A 20,921-nucleotide genomic window follows, 5' to 3' on the forward strand; every position below is an offset into this window, starting at 1 on the left:
ACACACACGGTGCACTGCACACCCCGTTAGCCGGAAAGAGAGACAAAGAGACGGAGAGAGGAACGACTAAAAGGAGACGCGGCTAACGTGCCAGTAACAGAACACAAAACAAATCCCCCCAAGACAGCAAAGTGAAAACGACGATTGGAAAAACACAGATAGACCGTGTTTGTAATTACCCATCCAGGCTATATTTTCACCGCTTCCAGGCAGAGAAACGGCTGCTTGAAGTTTTGTGCCCATCTGATTGCGATGGGAGGGTTGTATTTGAAGCTCTGGGCACGTAGAGATGGAATGAGAAGGAGGCTGAGCTGGAAGAAACACCAAGGGGGGAGGGCAGGGGAGAGAGAGTGAGAGAGAGAGAGAGAGAGAGAGAGGGAGAGGGAGAGGGAGCAAGCTATCTCTAGCTACGCCTTCCTCCGAGCTCCGGGAGCCCAGAAGAGCGCTCATTTTAGGATTTGGGGAGAGGGGTAAAAAGAGGGAAGGCAGCCCCCGGCTCTGCCCCGGCCCTGCCGCCCCCGGAGGGAGGGAGGACTCCGGCCCGCGCCCCCCTCCTGGCGGGCCGCCCAGGGAGCCGGGGCGCGCGCGGAGCGGGCGGCGCAGGGAGCTGTCCAGTTCAGCACCACCCGGTAATGCAGTAGGTGGGAGCGCCTCCGCCGGGGGCCGAGCCGGCAGCGAGTGGGGGGGCAGGCGGGCGGCCCATCCTGCAGCAAGACGCCGGCTCCCTTGTTTCCAGGAGCTTTGCAGATAGGGGGAGGGAAACCCGCCTCGATTCTCCGGGAGAAACCCCCTCCCTCCCCCACTTCGCCAACACTACCCCCGCCACCAACAACAATAACCGCCGCCGCTGCTCGTCCTGCCGCCGCCGCCGCCGCCGCCGCCGCCGCCGCCGTGCCTGCCCGCCCTGCTGCCGCCGCCGCTGCCGCTGCCGGGGCAAAACCATGGAAGGCGAGACCCCCGCACCTGTTCAGCTGAGATCAAGGGCTTACAGAATACTGGGAAGTCTGGTCTGAAACGAAAGCGCCCGAGACCCCCCCCAAGGAAGAGAACTGGCGAAGCAAAGGATTTTCATGGCGCAGGCCGCAGAGCCGAGAACGAAGACGGAAGGTTGCATCCCGGCTTTTACAATCTCTAACTGTCTAGGTCCCGACCATGAGAGATTGTGTTGAGAATGCGGCTGTTCCCTGGTTCACTGTGGAAGCCATCTCCAAATTAGCTATCACATATGGAAACTGGAGACCAGAATTTTAGGAAAAGAGATTAAGGCATCTCACTTGGGGGGGTGGGGGGTGTCTTTTTATTTTTTTTTTCCTCCTTTTTTTAAAAAAAAAATTTACTGCAACTGGAACAGTTTCTGATCTCAAAAGGCAAGCCTCTCTTCCCGTGTGATCTTTATAATTTACACTCTTTTCCGTGAGCTTTTCTTACCTCCCTGGTTTTATATCTCTCCATATTCTCTATTCACACACAGATCCATTATATTAGTAGTGGAATTATTTTTATTTTTTTGCTTTAGTACTCGCACCCTCACACACACTCTCCCGAGAACCAGAAGTCGGTTGGGTGTTTATATAATGAAGAATTATGGGGCTGTTTGATCGAGGAGTTCAAATGCTTTTAACCACCGTTGGTGCTTTCGCTGCCTTCAGTCTGATGACCATAGCTGTGGGAACCGACTATTGGCTCTACTCCAGAGGGGTTTGCAAGACCAAAAGTGTCAGTGAGAATGAAACCAGCAAAAAGAACGAGGAAGTTATGACCCATTCTGGATTATGGAGAACCTGCTGTCTAGAAGGTATTTGATTTCCCATCTCCTCCCCCTCTCCACCTCACCCCTCCCCTTTTCACTCCCCCTCCCCACCCTCCTCCAAAGAAGTCCCCTTCACATTCCACCATTTTCTTACTTCACTCCTTCCTACCACAGATCAAGGTTGGTTGGGTTAGTTTCAGAGGAAAGAAAATCAATAAGCAAAAGCCATACTCAACTCTCAAGCCTCCACCACCACCCCCCCTTCCCCTAAACCTCTTCATTGGAATGATCTGTGATGTGATGAAAACAACAAGAGATTGTCTTTTAAAGTCAAATGAGCTCTGCCTGCTTTGGAATCATTAGGATTTGCCATTTGGTGTAGCATTGCCATCTACAAGGGGGGGAAATAGCTGTTTCTGTCAACACTGCTCCTCTTTTCGCAATGAAGAATTCAAAAATGTGCTTCCTTTCCCCCCTCCTCCTCCCCTTACTCCCCAAAAGTCCCAGACACATCATCATCTGAAAATCTCCTTTTTTAAAAAAAAAAAATCTGTTGTTTCTAAGAATCCTTATTTGGTAAATCCTAATTATTCCAGGATCGCAAGCTGAGTTCAAGAGCATTTCGTAATGTCTACGAACCCACACATATCTTTCGGGGCGACTGGCTGCGTGTGTGTATGTGTGTGTTTTAACGTTTACAAAGTCCAAAAATACATACGTCTCTCACAGGAAACAAGCCCAAGTTCTGATAAACAGCAGTTCACTTGCGGGTTAGGCTGAGAACCGGTTCCCTTCCACGCAGTGACATGTCTGTTATCCAGAAGCGAGTACGGTCAGCAATGCAGCCAGCTTGAGCATCAGACATTGTGCAGGGAGGCCGGGAGAGAGAGGCGAGGGCTTGGGGAGCTTGAGGGAGGGAGTGGAGGGGGGGCAGTGGACTGGGGGTGTCAGCTGTTTGCCTTGATCTTGCAGGGTCACTGAGACGTGTGTGCCTGTGCATGTGCTGTGGCCAAAGGGGTCCCCACCGTGAGAAGCCTGGGAGCTCGGGGTACCGCTAAAGGCATGTGCTTCTGAGCCACGTTCATAAGCACAGAAAAAAACTCCTGCAGGTCATACAACCTGCATTTAGCAACAGACTTTAATACGAGGGACCGCATTTGAATGGCCATGTGTGTATATATACATACATAGAGATATCCGTATGTACAAGCTACAGCTACCCGTAGAAGGATGTGCACAGAGAGATACGTGTTTCTGCGTGGAGAGAAAGGCTTATGTGCTCTGCTTCTGACATGAACCAATACCGGAGGCCGTTTGAGGCAGCGCTGGGAAGCGGGGACTGCAGAATTGTTTGTTAAGCTCACCATGGGATGGTGATGCAAGGACTTGAAGCCAGGAGATGGGGGAGAAGAGAGGGAAACAGACAGCAGAGGGAGAAACTGATGTGGCCCCAGGGTCTAACCCAAACTGAGCCAAAGCCGCTCTTTGGGAAACGATTATGTCTGGGAAAGAGCACCAGTTTCGTGCCCCCCTCCCAGCATTCTTGGTGCAAGCGGTTGAGTGATGGCTGAACATGTTTTGAATAGCTAAGTGACTTCATTGAGCGATGGTCTATTTGACGCATACTGCATTTGGTGCCCTTTCTCAATCCAAACCGCTGCCTTGAACATAGTCTGCAGGAGAGCTGTAGGCTGAATACTCTATGCTCTTCCCCAGCCAGAGAATCAATATCAGGAAATTAATAGGGACCGTTTTAAACACACCCGTCCTTAAAGAATGAAAAGCCTTTCGAGCAGCTTGTCATTAACAGTGGAAAGGCTTCCATTTAATTAAACATTTATGGCAGACTTTTATTCCAAAAGGGAAGAAAAGCAAAGTGAATGAGAGTTGCTTTAGGGAAATGATCATAGGAGCAATTTGCCTTCCTTGGATGTTAGTCGGATGGAGACAGGCAGCCAAGAAATTAGAGGAAAGACGGAACGTTATTTTAGGAGAAATATACTCAGAAATTGGTAAGTTGGTATAAACATACTTTCTTATCAGGGCTTTACTTGCAAATTCTTCATGTACTGGGATCTTTGAAACATTTTATAATTCCCAGAAGGCAAGTGGACTAGAGGTGGCTTTGGATCACTTGTGCATTAAAAGGCTTAAGTATTTTCATTTAAATTCCATCTGTTTGGTGTCTGCGTCCCCAAATGTGCCGCCCACCCCCCCTCGCTTTCTCGCCACACGGCACCCCACCCCCCCACCCCCGAAACATCTCCCAGAAAGGGTTAGGATTACAACACCTCCCAAGGGTTGTGTGGTGCGCACCAGAGCTGTGGGTTTGGCCCTTCTCCCAGGCCTGGGGCCTCCAGGCAGTGAGGGGGGGCTGGGCCAGGCTCCCTCCAGGATGCTATTCCTTTTCCACTTGTGGCCAAGGCCCAGGCGGGAAGGGTGGGTGCTCGGGGTGGCGGGGGGGGGGGGGGGCGTGCAACCTCGCCTGCATTTTCCAACGCATCCGTCCATATGGGGCTTCGCGGACCTGGGACTGCCCCCAGGAAGTCGGGCCTTGGCCACTTAGGAAGTGGCTGGAAGATTTGAAGCCACTTATCTTGGAAGAATGCACTGATTTCCACAGACTGGAAAAGCACTTGTCTCTGCAGGTTAGCACAGACGGCTCTTGTGAGGTGTTTCTGTGCTTGCTTTTTGGAGCATTCAAAATAGGGTCAGCCTTTATGGGGATCCAGTTGTCGGCACTTTACATTTCCCCCAATCTATGTTTTTTTGTGTGTGGAAACTTGGACCTTCAGGAAAGATTCCCCCGTCGCCTCTTTATCGTGTTTCCTGCCCATACCCCAAAAGTCTGTGAACAGACTTCAAATCTCCCCAAGATGCTCTGATGACTCCAGAGGGAAAGACAACCCCGTCTGCTTCTGATCTCTGCGGCTTTTCGGGTTTTCACTCGGGCTTTTTGTCTCCTGACGTGCTTTCCCCCCGCCATTCCCCCACCCCCGTTCCCTTCTTGATGAAAATAAGAATCAGCAAATATTTGCCTGCCTCCATTGCTGCTTTTGAAGTGAATCAGTCTGCTGAAGAATGAGGAGGGACAGGGCCACCTGTTAGGGGTAGACACACAGCGGGAGACAAGGGAAATCAAGAAGTTACAACCTTTTAATTTTTTTTCCCCCTTGTGCAGGGTAAATAGGAGCGTCTGTGCGAACTCGAAATTCCTAGGAGACTGGGGTCTTTACTGGGATCGAGGGGGTGGGACAGTCTGTGCGTGGATACAGACAGGTGGAGCGTGATAGGAGAAGTCCTTGAACTTTTCAGGAAAGCTGCGCTAAGAGCCTCCAGATGGAGAGAGGGATTGGCCCTTTCAGGGAATATAGTTCAATAAAACCCATGACAGGACACTAAAACAGCTGCTCCGAGCGAGGTGTCTCTGGGCCGAGCGGTGGCTTGCTGCTCAGGATATTAACCTCTGCTGTCACCGAAAGGAATCATGGTCTCCAGGGGCAGCAAGAAATTCACTCTGTGTTTATCCTCCCCTGCGCCTTCCTCGCCTTCCTCCCCTCTGTGCGGGGGGGCCCCCGCGTCTCCCCCAGAGGATTTCCGGCCCTGCAGAGGAGGAACCAACAGCGGGGCAACGTGGTCTAGAGCAGAGACCGCCCTCCCTTCTCTCGCGCGCGTCCCTTTCCTTGCTGTGAGGCAGCGCAGAAGTCTTTCTGTCTGGACTGTTAACATTCTCTCTGCTGAATCTCTGAGCTCCTCTTCCATCCACGGCTCCTCCTGTCTTTGCTTCCACGTGCTGCCTGCTCACGGTGACTCTGCCACTCGTTCTACGTCCCTGCTCTCTTTGAGCAAGAAGTGTCTCGCTTTGCCCGAACTGGCTTTGCCCACCTCCCGGTCGCGTACCCTTTGCCCGGCCTGAGAGGTGGTGAGGGCTCCAGGCTAGGTTCAGCCATGGCTGCCTTGCTTCTCCAGAAGGAAAGTATGTATCTTTTATTTTAGGAAGGCCAACAGCCTTTCCCAGATCATCTTACTTTCGTGTTTCCGGCGAGCTGATTGTGGAAGTCGCTTCGCACCCTGGACCCATCACTCCAGAATTCCCAAGTCAGATTCCCCGTTCGACTCTCCTTGGGCGCTTTGCGCGCAAGGGGGGGGGGGGGGCATAAACATAGTGATGGGTGCATTGATTCCGAAATCCTTAAGATTATTTAACTTAACTCAAACACCATAAGGACGTGTGACAGTCGAGTAATCGAGAAAGAAGGAGGCGAGGAAGTCAGGATGGTCTGTTTGTTCTTCCTGGTGCTTCTTTTTTACAAGAATAGTAATGAGTCATGGAACTCATCATCACAAACTAAGAGGATTCAGAAGGAGTCCGTGTTTAGGGTCGTGCCGCTCCTAACTGGCCAACGGAAAATTGTCAGTAAACTCAGTCTCTGCAAGCAAGGGAAAAATAAATAAATAACCCGTTGGTTTTCTTCCCTTTCCTGCTTTTAAAGTACATCCAAGCCCAGGTGGGTTGTAAGAGGCACCAGAAGAGACACTGTGGGTAGAGAGCAGGCTTTAGGGACCGTCCCCATTTAGTTACCCCAGAATCTTCTATGCTTTAGCAAACCTCCCCACCCAGTCCCCAGGATCCTGAGAACAGTCCTCGAGGTCTTAGGTGCTGACCAGTTTTCCACAGGGCCAAGACCTAAGCATCCTCACCCGGGAAGGCAAACCTGAGTGCTTTACTGAGGCACAAACTCTGGAGCCCTTGCCCACCCGTGCTGCCCTTCCCGCCCCCGTGTCCCTCTACAGCTGAGCAGAACCAGGCACACAGGGGTGACACCACCCACCAAGGCCACGTGGACAGAGCCAGAACTTGAATCCAGGGCCCCGTTTCCACCCCGCAAGCCTCCAGAGGGCTCTATGCACATACCCTGGCCTACTGTGGCCCTATGCTCATATTCACTGCCAGCCCTGGGTTTTATTCTGTCTGTGTCCCTTGAAGTGTCCCCCAGCCAGGGCCCAGCCTGAGCCTGTTCTGGCCCACCGGACCCGCACCTCGCAGCGTGACGGTTCTGCCGTAATTCCCTCACTCCCGTGAGGCTGAGGGAACGTGACCCTGAGCTTCAGGCCAGACCCGCCACGCGCCTCTCTGGGTTTGCCCTTCCAGTTTGGAAGCCTGGAAATGTCCTCAGCTTTATAGTTGCAAGCATCTTTCAGAAAATAGCAAACGTATGTCCCCTGTACATTTTCAGATGGAGCTTTGTAGCATGTCGCGTAGCTGAAAGACTTTTGCAGCCACTCGGGCCTGGGTTCGTTCCAAGCCCTGCAGCCGGCGAGACTCAGGGCACGGCATTTAACCTCTCCGAGCCTCAGTTTCCTTTTCTGTAAAAGGAAAGCAAAACAGCTTTCTCACAGGGCGGCTTCCCTGACCATCTTATTGGCGGTCAAGATCGACAAGCCCAACCTGTACCCCTCCTACAATCCTCCTTACTCCGCCTTCTTTTCCTTTACGGAGTCCTTACCACCTTCTAGCACAGTCCATAGTTTACTCGGGATAGTTGCCGTCTGTCTCCCCCGCCGGCCAGTCAGCTCCACGAGGGCAGGGATTTCTGTCTGGTTTGCTCGTTGCTGCAGCCACAGCGGTTACGACGTGCCCGACGTCAACCCACCTTCGCTGGTGAATGAGCAAACCGCGACTGCCTGCTTAGCGGGGCGGGGATTCGAGCCCGTGGTCCCTTCATACCGGCGAAGGATCGTTCTCGAACTGATCTATGGTGAGCGGTGGTGGCAAAAGCATCCTCTTTCTGACGTTCCAGAAAATGGAGAACTCAACACAGAGGAGGGCGACAGGGAGCGAGGGGGAGAGAGACAAGGGAGGGTGGTGTTCCACACGCAAGGGACGAGAATAAGGAAAGGTAATCAAAAAGAGTTGGGAGAACAACCGAATGCCTGGGAAGGAAGTGCCGGGCGGTGAGCGTCCTGTAAATAGACGGTGGCTGTGTTTTCCTGCCTCCACATCACCCACAGCGGCTGTCACCGAGATCCTTGGGGAGGGCTTCCCAAGAGCGTCTGCTTTCAGGTCAGTGGGGAGGAGAAGGCACAAATCCAAACTAATAACGCAAGAGATGTTTTAGACTGTGCAAAATCCAACGGTTCCCTTTCGCCTCAGGTATGAGTATTTTGGCCAAAATACCCGTATTCAAGTGAAATACGCATTTAAAGCTTCTGGGTTGGTTGACAGTCACGGGTCAGGCAACTCCTTCACTCATTTATTTGTTAAACCTTTGGTGAAGTTCGGCAAAGGGCCAGGGGTTGGGCCAGGGGTTGAGGTGGTGCCTTCAGCGTCACGGCCCCCGGTCCTCAGAGACCCTAATTCAAAGAATATATGTACAGGGGCGCCTGGGTGGCTCAGTCAGTTGGGCGTCTGACTTCCACTCGGGTCACGATCTTGCGGTCTGTGAGCTCGAGCCCCGCGTCGGGCTCTGTGCTGACAGCTCAAAGCCTGGAGCCTGTTTCAGATTCTGTGTCTCCCTCTCTCTCTGACCCTCCCCCGTTCATGCTCTGTCTCTCTCTGTCTCAAAAATAAATAAAAGTTAAAAAAAATTAAAAAAATATATATGTACATTACAACTAAGACAGTGCTCTCCAGGGAGGTCACATGGGGCTGTGAGTTCGCAATATTGAGGTGGTATCTAATCCGGGAAGGCTTCCCTGAGGAGGTGAGGTGAGAACGATTATCTGAAGGAGGAGTAGGGGTTCATGGGGTGAAGAGAGGAAAAAAGATCATTCCAGTTCAGAGGGCAGCAAGTGCAGAGATCAGTGAGGAAGAACGAGACAGGGGCCTGGGTGAGGCCGGTGGCTGGGGGGGGGGGGCAGGTAGAGAGTTTGGGGGGGGCAGTGCTGGACGGTGTGGGGAGAGGGCTTCAGAGGTAGTTAAGACTCAAAGGTGCGAGGCCTTGTTAGTCTTGCGGAGTTTTGCTCTCTGCCTTCTGGCTTCTTGCTTATAAGCTGTGTGTTGCTGAGCTAGTGAATTCTGTCTCTGTGCCTCCCTTGTGCCATCCATGTGGTGGAGGTGACAGTGCCTGCCCCTAAGGTTGTTGCGAGGTTTCGGGCGCCGTTCTCCTCTCTTCTCGGTGTGTTCCCCTCCCCGTCTCCATCCCAATGCCATCAAGGCCTCCAAACTTCCCGTGACAGCGCAGAGAAGGCCGGGAATAGATAATACTCCACTCCCATCGAGTAAATTCAAAATACACTCAGTGGAGGTGTTGACGGCAGGTGCCAGCCCTGTGCCAACATAAGAAGGCAGTGGCGGGGTGCCTGGTGCCTGGGTGGCTCAGTCGGTTGGGCGGCCGGCTTCGGCTCAGGTCACAATCTTGCGGTTTGTGAGTTCGAGCCCCGTGTCGGGCTCTGTGCTGACAGCTCAGAGCCTGGAGCCTGCTTCGGATTCTGTGTCTCCCTCTCTCTCTGCCCCTCCCCTGCTTGCTCTCAATCTCTCTCTCTCTGCCTCTCTCTCTTTCTCTCTCAAAAATAAATTAAAAAAACGTTTTAAAAGATTAAAAAAAGAAAAGAAAGCAGTGGTGAGCAAGCCCCCACCTGCCTGAGGACCATCCCGGTGAGGCCCCGTGGGGGATCCTGAGGAACAGGCATGTCACAGGGTGGCCCGCTCCGTACAAGCTATGTGACATGGCCCTGTTGCTGCCTTCGTCACCCTCCCGCAAGTTCAGAGGGATTCCTGGCGCCCCTTACAATCAGTTAGGACCGTGGAGAATTTGAGCTGGAGTTTGAATGCGGCTCAGTCCTATGCAGCAGACTTTTGGAAAAGAGGAATGAGAGAGAAGAGGGACGTTAAGTGTGTTCCCCGACCCCCCAGAAATGCAGGTCAACCATTGTGCGGTCGTCGCTGAGTCGCATGACCTCACGGCATCCCGGTCCTCTCTCCCGGCTACGAAAGGTGCTGTATTCTCCTGGTCCCGTCTTCCCTCACTTCCCCGGGCACTGTTAGTTTACGAAGTGGACCATCCTCTTAAAAATAGCTTTTGGGGGCGGGGGGCGGGGAGGACAAATTTGATGGACACATCAATTGTCAAACGCGCTCTAATTTCAGAAACCTTGCAACCTGAATTACGTGCCTTCGAACCAAAGGAAGGTGGTGAGCTTTCTGGCCTGGGGGCAGGGTGCCGAGAGAGCCCAAGGGATTCTGCCCGCAGGCAGCTGGTGCCTGTCCCGTGACTCCGGGAGCAGCAGAGGGTGGAACAGTGTGGTCCTACCGACACCTTTCTGGACAAGGGAGAGGGCGATAGTTGATCTCTGTTCAGTAGCTGTTCCCGGAGCACTAGCGGGTATGAGCTTTGAGGACAGAGTCAAAGGCTCAGTCTCTGCCCTCGGGGCAGAGGGACTTCTCATCTGGCAGGGGAGACACAACGGTGAACACACGAAGATGACGGCACAGCAGGAAGCATAAGCACAGGGGATTCTGGGAGCGCAGAGACCGGGGAGGGGTGGATGCCGGGGGAGACCGGGTTCTGAAGGATGCGTAGGGGTGAGCAAGCTGGGGAGAGGGTGAGCACCTCAGACCGAGGGAAGGGCCGTGTGCAGAAACAGACGCCCGAGCCACCGTGCAGAGGGTCCCACGCGGCTGGAAGGTAGATGGCAAGGAGGGGTGAGTCTGGGAGGCGGCGGGACCGCCTTCCAGAGGGACAGAAATGGCTCAAGGGGCGGTGTGTGTTTCCCCCTGGGAGAAAGGGAGGCCCAGAAAGGCGGAAGCAAGGGCAGCAACCGGCTTGGCCCCCCAGTGAGCTCCCCGGAGGCTGAGTCTCTCACGAGGGGGGGGGGGTGGGGGGGGGCAGGGGGGTGGCAGGCATCAGGGGCCAGAGGTGGTGAGCTCTCTCCCGGGAAAGGGAGTGAGCACGTAAGTTGCGCGGAGCCGGTTGTAGTAAACAGAGAGAAGAGAGAAGATCCTAGGGAATGCACAAAACAGGTGCATCGAGATCCGCCCCCCTTCTCTTTTGACTTCCGGGTATATTTCCCCTGGAGCCCCCAGGCCCGTGAGCCTCTTTCCTTTCCCTTTTCCGCCTTTCACGTTGACTTTTTCCTTTTTAGCGTTCACTTGCCTGTGATCCGTGTGCCCCTTTAGGGGCTGTATGCTCCGTGCCGGCGGGGCCGTGTCTGCCTCGGCACGGAGACAATGCTGAGGAGCCAGCGTTGGGTGAACCGCTAAGCAGCACCTGCCCTCCAGGAGCTCCCACGGAGGGAGGGACCTGGCTTCCAAAGAAAAACCCGGAGCATCCTCTAGACCGCGCTTTTCTCCTAGGCTCGGCTGGAACCACTTGGTGAAAGACCCGAGAAGAGGCGGGTGTCTCCCTGGCACCCTGCACGCCCCCCCCCCCAGGGCAACAGCTTTGCCATAAATGAGCTTCAGGAAGCCAATAAGGCCACCGCCAGCCTTTTCTCTTAATCTAAATCCTGGTCCTTATCACCCGGCCCAGAGGTACTGACTTAGCAGCCCTGAGCCTGCCTCTGAGGAGTCACCACTCCTTTCCCTTCCTGACGCTGTATTTATTCACTCTTCCCTGAACTTCCTTGACCTTGGGTAGTCTTCCAGCTGCTAACAAGAGTGCCAAGGATTAGCTCTGAGATCCCAGGTGCACGGTTGCTGTGGCCTCGTTGTATGGGGAATCAGAACCTTGCTTTGCTCTACAGCATCCACCGTGCAGTTTCGGTGCCAGCCTCTCTCTGCCCTGGCTGTGGGGCACAATCCACTGGTGACTGGCTCTAGCCTTTCTTCCAGCCAAGCCCCCGTGGCTTTCCTCTGTCGCTTTCTCTGCCTAAAGGATCATTCACTCTTTTCTGTCACTTCTCTGCCCCCAGCCCTCTGTCTGTACGAGTCTTATCCCTCATCCTTCTTGAAGTCTCCCTAAGGGTGGAAACTCTTCTCCCCAGGTTTTCCTCCAACGTGTTTGGCAAAGAAGGTAGCCCTGACATCACGTCAACAATAATCATAACATAAATAATAATAGCTGATCATTCGTGGAGTGCCTCCTTCGCGCTAAGCACTCTTTAGATGCTTTTCAGAGGCTAGCTCTTGCGTAACTTTCACAATTCTGAAGGTACATGCGGTGATGCCCGTTATCTCCATCTGAAGAGGCTCAGAGAAGTTAAGTAACTCGCCCGAGGGCACACAGCAAGTCGCAGAGCTGGGATTCCAGCCCAAGTCTGTCCGTTCCCCAAACCAGTGCACAGCCTTCCTAGTGCACTGTTATATTTCCCATCATCCCCTAGCCCCCAAGTTTATACATAAATCTCTTGGAGAACTCCATGCATGATGCAGTCTTCAGAACTTTGAAGCTTACATTAGGAATATGCTCCTTACACAGGGCAGAGTGGGGGGACGTGGAGGGACTGCCAGTTTCTTTCGTTGCTTTGACGACAGAAGAACGCCTCAAAACGCATGGACATCGTGCTAGCTACAGTTTCTGGAGGGGGAAAGGGGTGAAAAAAATATATATATATATTTATTTATTCCCTCTCCCCCACCCTCTGCCAAAAGGGCCTGTTCCCTACCACATTCCACCTGTCTCCAGGATTCAGCTAACTTGTCACTTCCCCGACACCTCAGCTGCCTCCCACTAGGTTACAACCCCTCCCTCTTTCCTTCCACAGCATCCACATGTGTCTCTAACACACCTTCCCTCTTCCCGTTGCTTGTTCCCAGTTCTGTCTCCGCTTCTAGACCATGAGTTCCCTAATCCTTTTCATCGACAAAATTCACCCGGTCACTATGTGCCAAGTTCCATCCCAGGCTCCAGATTTTAAAAAGGTGAAAAGACGGGGCCCCTGCCCTCCAGGAGCTTCTGCTCTAGTGGGGGATAGAGGGACACAAGCAGCCACGCTCCGGGTGGGGACCCTGCTCCAGGAAGAGGCGTGAGACAGCACGGAGTGTTCAGGGGAGCACAAGAGGTTTCTGGTATTGCTGGGCGCCAGGTGTGGGCGGGGAGGTAGGGGAAGGTATTAGTACCCGGGGGACAAGATTGGACAGAGCCCACATCGTGGAGGGATGGCTGTGCTGTGCAAAGAGCCCAGAGAGGAGAATGTCGGGAAAGGAAGGGACATGGTCAAACTCGCACTTTGGAAGGATTGTTCGGGAAGTAAAGATGGGGACAAGACGGGAAGGACAGAGCGGAGACTCCAGGAAGGAGGGGACTGCATGGTCTGGGAAGTGATGAAGCAGCTGGCCCAGGGCAGGGGACTGACCCTAGAGGATCCACAGGACCTGGGGACTGTCGTTGTGTCAGGTAAGGCGTGACAGTGAGTGACCTTGTCTGAGTCGGTGCGAGCAAACAGGAGACATCTGCAGGGAGAAGATGAGACCTTTCATCTTGGATAGAGTGATTCCCACCTGTGTCCCCTTGGCCTCGCCCAGTGCCGGGCATATAGTAGGAGCTCAGTCAGTGTTTGTTCAATGAATGAATGAATGGATGGATAGATGGATGGATGAATGACTATAGAAAAAGCACATAGAACGTAGCTTCGCGTCTGAGATTAGGATACATATTTAATCTCAGATTTTTCTCCCAGCACCATAGTAATCCCAGGATATTCCAGCCAGGCCTGGAGCTCCAGTCAGCTCTGGCATTTGCTGGCCTGTGTTCAAGCCCCAAACCTATCACTTATCAGCGAGGTGACCTTGGATGAGGAGTGTCACCTCTCTGACTCGATTTTCTCATGTGTCAGTGGGAAAAGTTGTATCTCACTCTTGAGTTGGTCATGAGATTTTAGTAAAATGCTCGTGTAAAGTGCTTGGTGAGATGCTGATACATAGTAAGTGCCACTGTCCTTATCCGTAGTGTGGCGATTGTGGTCACCCTAGCAGTTGCAGACGGTGGCCTGCCAGCGAGTTGTGTTTAGCCCTCGAATCTTCCACAAACGAAGAACTTTCCTATAAAAATTCCTAGTCGTGGCTTCACTTGGGAGAAAAACAAAACAAAACAAATCGGTTTTTTTGTGACCCCGGGACCCCATTCCTGTTTGGCCACCGATGGCAGGGGCCGGGCGGACAGTAGGTGGCCCCTTCAGGCGTGGCAGGTGCTCTGCAGTCCCCCGGGGTCCCCGCCGCTCCCACGTGTCTTCCGTGGCCGCTTCGCCCCTGTGGCCTCCCTCCGGCCTCCCTCCGCAGCGCATCTGAATTTGCAGCCGCTCCTCTAAGGCCAACGGCAAATGGCAGGCAGCGTCTCTGTCTCCTGGTGGCCAAAAATGCTGAGAATGTAAGCAAAACAGCAGCCCGGGCAGGGCAGAGCCACTCACAGGACGAAGCAGGCGGCGCCTCCGTGAACAGATGCGTGAATATCTCCCATCCCCAGGCAGCGCTTGCTGATGAGATCCGGGTGGAGGGCCAGCCGGGCCGGCTCCCTCCACACGGCATCCCATCCGTGTGCTAAACGCTGCCGCCTTTAAAGAGAGCCTCTCACCCATATGCCGCCACCCCCACAGCGTCTCTTTCAGAGGCTGACATTTTCTGACCTTGACCCCGGTTCGGGAAGCGCACCCTGTCGTGCAGGCCATGTGGTCTGCCTTATTCAATAACTAAATGGCAGGCACCAGGGACACAACCCATGTTGTCGGCCTGGCCGAGGAGGGAGGGGAGGGGGCGTTGCTGGAGCACGGGGGGTTCTCTTCTTTTTTTGCCCAGCGAGCTTCGGAGAGAAGAGGGAAATTTCTAGAGGGTTTTTTTTTTTTTTTTTGCGGGGTGGGGAGGGTGGACAGGAGGTGCCCGGCAATTGCTCAGAAAGGATATGAACTTCTAGACGTGCAGTTTGATCTGGGAGGATGGTCACATGGTCCACCGTGACACGTGTTGGGTGTTTGGCATGCCAGGCTCTGTGCTCATGCGCGGGGCTCAGAAACAAGTCCGCTCCGGGGGAAGGGGGTCTGCCCTGACCCCCCTGCCGGCATCACCCATCCTCCTCCCAACCTCCCCCTGCCTGTTTTATTTTCTCCATCGAGCCTCCTGCTCTCTGAATTTGTTTGGAGGGCATATTATTTCTCTCCCAACAAGAATAGAAACTCTGGGAGACCAGGGTCCTTTGCCGCTAATGTTGTTATTGATGGTCGAAGGTGGTGTCCACAGGTGTGATGGGAATGGTTGGTGTTCCCTGAGAGTGGACGGTGTTTGAGGGTCTCCTGTGTGTTGGGTCGCGTCCTATGGACCCATCTTCCTTAGGCCACACAGCACTTTCTAGCGAGGGGGTTATGATCTTATCTTCCCAGGAGGAAACAGAGAGAGTGTATTAGTTTCCTACGGCCTGCTGTTACCAATCACTACAAACTCAATGGCTTAAGATAACACCAACTTATCACCTTACAGCTCTGGAGGTCGGGAGTCTGAAATTGGTCTCACTGGGTTAAAATCAAGGTTGTCAACGGGGCCGTGTTCCTTCTGGAGGCTCGGGGGGGGGGGGGTGACTCTGTCTCCTGGCCTTTTCCGGCTTCTAGAGACTGGCCGCGTTCCAGTGGGGCAGAAAGATTTCCTCCATTTTCAAAGCCCAGCAGGTGCCAGACAAAGTCCTTCTCGTGCTGCATCTGTCTGATTCTGGCTCTCCTGCCTCTCTCCTCCACATGTAAGGACCCTCGTGATTACACTCGGCCTGCCTGGATAATCCAGGATAATCTCCCTCTCTTAAGATCAACTGATTAGCAAACTTAATTCCATCTACAACCTTAATTCCCCTTTGGCATGCAACATAGCATATTCACAGGTTACAGGAATTGGGATGGGGGGCATCTGCAGCCGGCCCTTATTCTGCCCAGCACGGGAAGCAAGTGTTTAAAGATGCCCTAACGTCACAGCCTCAGAATTGTACTCGTGGAAGGGATTTTAGGGCTTGTACCAGGAGGGATCAGATTTGACAAGTAACAGAAACAGAAAATTAACAGAGGCTTAAATGAGACAAAAGTTTTTCCTCTCTTAAGTAAACCAATCTGGAGACAAGTTTGGTCTGGAGGCACCACAAGCAGGTTAGCGACGCAGGTGCCTACCTGCTCACCATCCCTGTGGTGTGGCCTTCAACCCCACAGTCTATAATGGCTGCCAGAGCTCCAGCCACTGTCTTCAGATTCCAGGCTTCAAGGCAGAGAATGGCACGAAGAGACAAAGGCAAAAGGGCACCTGTCCCATGGTTCTTAAGGAAGTGTCCTAAAAGATATCACACAACATTTTTGTTTTGGTCTCATTGGCCACAAGTTTGTCACCTGACCATACACTGGCTGTAAGGAAGTCTGGAAAACATAATCTTTATTCCAGATTGAAGGAGGGTATCTAGCAGTGCATCCAGGGAGCTCATCTGGTCCAGACCCTCACTTTGGGCCCCAAGAACTTGAGGCCCAGAGAGGGAGGGGATTCCGCCAGCGGCGTGGAACCAGCCAGCAATGGTGCTGGGACCAGCATCCATGTGACCCCGGTCCCATCCCAGCATCAGTGCAGAACCTCACGCACCCAGTAGGGCGCTTAGCACACAGCAGGAGCTCAGTAATGCTCGGTGGAACCAGAGGGACAATTCCCTGGGGACCACGTGCTCCACCTCTCTCTGGGCAGGACCACCAGCACTCATGGATCACTTTAGCCCCCTCCTCCCGCTTACACCCCTGCATACCCTTGGGTGAGCTCCGGGCTTCTCCACCTGTCCCACAAAGTCACATGGGAGGGCGGTAGGATCTGGCCAATGAGAGCCTTCAGATGGCAATGAGAAACAGAGGGACGGGGACATCTACTTGGAGATGGGGTGTTATGTCTGGCATTCACAGTGGTGGTGTTCACGCTGACACAGCGAAGCAGGGGATGGAGGCTGATCGAAATGCGAAGCCTTTTCCCCACGGGCTGCAAAAGCCAGAGGTGTGGCGTTTCCTGTCCTTGCCAGTTCCGACGTGCACAAAGATTTTCTACTTTCCCAGACTTCTCTGTTTTCAAGTCTCTGTCTCCTCGGCCAGGCAGGAAGGCTCTTGAGACAGGGGGCTGTCAGATTTGCCTGTGTGTCTCATTGCCTGGCAGGGTGCTTGGCACACGATGGGCATTTGGTCAATAAGTGGGAAATCGGCCATTCGGTCTGATGAAACAGCTAAGCCAGGGTCTGGCACATAGTCGACTCTCAGCAAAAAAAAAAAATTTTAAGGAAAGAAGGGGGGAAAAGGAGGAAAGGAAAGAAGGATGGAAAGACAGAAGGAGGAAGGAAGGGATACATTGGTTTGAGTCGTGGCTTGCCATGGAAGCAGCAGCTCAGAGAACAGGCCGCTCTCCTGGCCTCAGCCCTGGAATAGCAGAATCCCTCCCCCAGGACTGAGTTCACAGGAGAACACAAGAACCTGGCCGGGAAGGTCTGTTTCAAAGGGCCTCCCCTCTAGCTTGAGAACACTGTGCCTTTCAGGCTTCCCCGTGGGCCTCGGTACATGGCACCAGGGTTACAAGGACATGGCCTGAGGCAGAATGGGTGGGGTGGCTGATGGGAGGGAACAGGGAACACTAACGCAGGGATAGGAAGCCACACCACCCCCCCCCCCCGCACCCCATGCCAAGGCTAAGACAGTGGCTTAAAAAGGGAGAGCTGGGGAGAGCAGGAGGCAGGACCAGAAGCTCAGCAAAACGAGGTTGGTGTTGGGGGAGGGGGACATGGAAAGGGTGGGCAGAGGCCGCTGGGAGGGAGGGAAGACGGCTGAGCATGGGAGGGGGCCATCCCCTCTCAGAGCAGCGGCAACCTTGGAGCCAGAGGGTCCACGACAGTTGGTTGGAGGGTCCGTGACAGTTGGTCGGAGGGAAGAGAAGCGGCCCGCCTCACCCCAGGCAGGGACAGACACCCCCTTCCAGCCCCGAAAACACTGCGGGAGGAGAACTCACCGAGACCCAGAGATTGCAGTGAACAACCAGGCAGGAGAGGTGTATTTGTGGACTGAGCGATGAAGCCGCAAAGCCTGTGGCCCGGACTCGGGCTAAAATTACAGACCGGGAGACAGGACCGCACACCCGAGCAGCCTGGGACCGTAGATCCTCCCTAGAACCCAACCACATCCTACCCTAGTTTTCCCTGACTGATTGACTAAGCGCCATCCAACAGAAAGAGCCCCGCTGGGGCATCAGATGGGCGTGGGTTTGAGTCCCCCCCACTTGTGTAACCTCAGGGAGAGGGGGGTCATCTCTGCTGTTTCTTATCTGCCACAGGACGCCGGAATGATGATGCCTGTCATGCAGTGGGTTATAAATTGTAAAATAATCTCTATAAAGGGCTTGTACACAGAGAAGGCGCTCAAAAGATCAGTGATGTTGTAAATCAAGATTTCCCACCCTTCAGCCATTTGGGTTCCGCCTTCATTATGTCTGCCGTGTCCAGCTGCCACCTGTATTGTTATTAACTTAACACTTACCTTTAATTGGCCCTGTTTCCGCCTCATCCTAAGCAATAATAGCCAAGGAATCACTGGCTTAATGCACTAGTTAAAATTTTAACACATATTAAAAATACTCCACTTAAGTCTGCTTAAATGTTCACCCCTCTACCAACTAAATTCATCTCAGATACCACAATAGCCCATCATTCACTTTGCAAACGCACCATTCTGACCTATAAACCTTCCCCCAGGTTTGAAAAAGATGGAGAGACGGGTGTCCCTTTACCCCCATTACTCACAGCTTTTTTTTTCTTTAGTGATAAAGGGGCGGAAAGTGAAGAGAAGGTCAGAGGGTCAATCCACAGAAATTGCTTGGACTCCAAGAGCCTTTCTATGGCGTCAGGAACACTCAGCTCTTAGTTAAGATGTGACCCATTCTTACATCTATAGAAGGACAGGGGCGCCTGGGTGGCTCAGTCGGTTGGGTGGCCGACTTCAGCTCAGGTCATGATCTCGCGGTCTGTGAGTTCGAGCCCCGCGTCGGGCTCTTTGCTGACAGCTCAGAGCCTGAAGCCTGTTTCAGATTCTGTGTCTCCCTCTTTCTGACCCTCCCCCGTTCATGCTCTGTCTCTCTCTGTCTCAAAAATAAATAAACGTTAAAAAAATATATATATAGAAGGACAATGATGCGGACTATCGCCCAGAGAGAGGTCGTGAGCCTAACTCCCTTGTTGACACACTGGCTTGAGCTGGAGAACCTTCCCTCTGTTTTCCTGCAGGGTCTTGAGGAGCTGTCCCTCCCAGGACCACCTGGGTGAGAGGAATTAGCCCTTTCCTCTGCATCTCCCAGAAGTGAAGGGATTTCTTTCTAGAGTCTCTCCAACATTGAGGGATTTGCCCCTAGTGTGAAGAGGTGCTGTGAGATTTCTCAGTAATGATTGCCCTTGGTGGGGGCCGGGGGGGGGGGGCGCTGAGGCCAGCCTTGTAATAATGGTAATGACCGTCTTGCATGACCATCACAGGAGAAAGGATTTAGAGGGACATAGGACAGGTTGGGAATAATGTCGGTTAGGACACCAGGTGTTGGATCAGAGCAGAGGGACACAGGTATTTCCTTCCCTACCTTTGATCCTGACTCAACCACTTAGTTTCACAGGCTCATCTATAGAGCATGGTCTTGAAATCGTAGCGTTGAACTTCACCCCAAGCGTGTTTATCCTGAACATCCAGCACTGTCTCGTTACAGCCTAGCCTGCTGAGAAGAGACAGTTACTTCTTAAACAGTTGAACAAATCAACACATTATCGAAGGTATAAACTGATTGCTGGGTATTACTGTGGGGGCCTGGAAATAAATCACCGTCTATGCAGCCGTGTACGGAGAGGCCAGGGAAGAAAGGATGCCTCAAAGGACGAGTTGAGAGCAGCATGCTTTTCCTTTGGAGGGGCCTGAGCTGTCGTGAACTAGTTGGCTCTAAGAGCCCCCTTTGGGATGGCAGGCGTGGGGGAAGTAAGCGTTCTCGCAATGAAGCTGATGGGATTTTAATAGCCAGACAGATGGCCTGAGAAAAAAAGGAAGATTTTTTTTCAAATGAGGGAAAACACTTCCATAGCTTCCCTTCAATTAAAACAAAGTGAGAGCCCTCCACGTCAGGAAGATTTATCACCATTATTAGTATTGTCAGCTTGGAGGTCTTCTTTTTAATAATTGCGTGATTAAGCATCAATAACAAAGTAGGGTAGTATTTTCAAACAAATTAGAGGGTGTAGCTGTCCACTGACTTTCAGTGCAATTATTATCACTTTGGCTTCATTTGATTTCACAATTTAATAATGATCCCAAATAATTATGTTGTTGCCATTCTTATTTATACAAACAAATATTTATTGTTTATTTGATTTCTTAGTGTCCACCCTCCTAATAACTGTAGGGTTCCGTACAAGCCACCGGTGAGCAGTCAGCATTTCTCAAAATCTGGTATCACAAAACCTCGGATGAAAAGGAAACGCAAACAAAAGAATGTCTTCGAAAAGAAAGGGAGGATAGAGAGAGAAGGAAGAGAGGAAAACAACATCTACTGAGGACACTCCTAGGTGCCAAGTGTTTTTATCATTCCCTCAGAACAATACACAGCATCTGTTTTAGGAGCCCCCGTAGCAGGAAGGAGAGATTAAGGAGCTGAGAGATTAAGTCACACAGCTAACAGGTGCACTGGTGGGAGTCAGGTTCAGGGTTCCCTCCTCACCCTCTTCACTCCAACAGGGGGGCTTCCCACCCTGCAGCTCCTTCTCAAGCATCACCACGCTGTGGGAACCATTCCTGTCCATGGTGATGGGCTGTCTCAGAGTGTTCCTGCGGGGGGTAAAAAGGCAGTGAGTTCACAGGGAAATCCTGCCCCCTGGTCTGCCTATGTTACACTTCCCTAATTCAACGATCAGGTTCTCCTAAGGGCTGAGGATTGTAAGGACAAGCTGATGGCAGAAGGAGAGCTGATCCCTAAGAGCATGCAGCCCAGGCATCCTTTGGCTGTACCAGAAATGGACAGAGAGGAGGACGTGATATTCCACAGGAAATGTACATGTACCATGCACATGCCTACCATGAGCTGGGTGCTTTGGGAGCTACAACCGTATGGACCTTCTTTCATTCAATTCCTACTGTGTTTCCTATATGGCATTGATTCCCATTGCACAGATGAGAGAACTGAGGCCAAAAGAAAAATGACCTTTTCAGGCTAGTTGTTGGAAGAGTTGGGACTTAAATCCTGTATACCCAATGGATTCCAGACATTAATAATCGATTTTACTTCAGCATCAGG

The 20,921-nt window shown here is 52.6% G+C and overlaps 1 protein-coding gene and 1 long non-coding RNA gene across 2 annotated transcripts in view; one reads left to right on the forward strand and one right to left on the reverse strand.

The window, feature by feature from the left end:
- The window catches only part of LOC109265514 (uncharacterized), a 28,304-nt gene extending 27,718 nt beyond the window's left edge, over positions 1-586 (reverse strand). Inside the window, exon 1 of the long non-coding RNA XR_008419695.1 lies at positions 180-586. This is a non-coding gene — a long non-coding RNA (uncharacterized LOC109265514). The remainder of the gene's footprint in view (positions 1-179) is intronic.
- The window catches only part of CACNG2 (calcium voltage-gated channel auxiliary subunit gamma 2), a 111,059-nt gene continuing 90,701 nt past the window's right edge, over positions 564-20,921 (forward strand). The window contains exon 1 of the mRNA XM_019446786.2: positions 564-1,795. Coding sequence (XP_019302331.1) covers positions 1,585-1,795 — 211 coding nt within the window. The 5' untranslated portion in view covers positions 564-1,584. The remainder of the gene's footprint in view (positions 1,796-20,921) is intronic.

Source organism: Panthera pardus, unplaced genomic scaffold (assembly GCF_024362965.1).
Source record: "Panthera pardus isolate Hobbes unplaced genomic scaffold, ASM2436296v1 HiC_scaffold_6, whole genome shotgun sequence".
In the NCBI taxonomy this organism is placed as follows: Eukaryota; Metazoa; Chordata; class Mammalia; order Carnivora; family Felidae; genus Panthera; species Panthera pardus.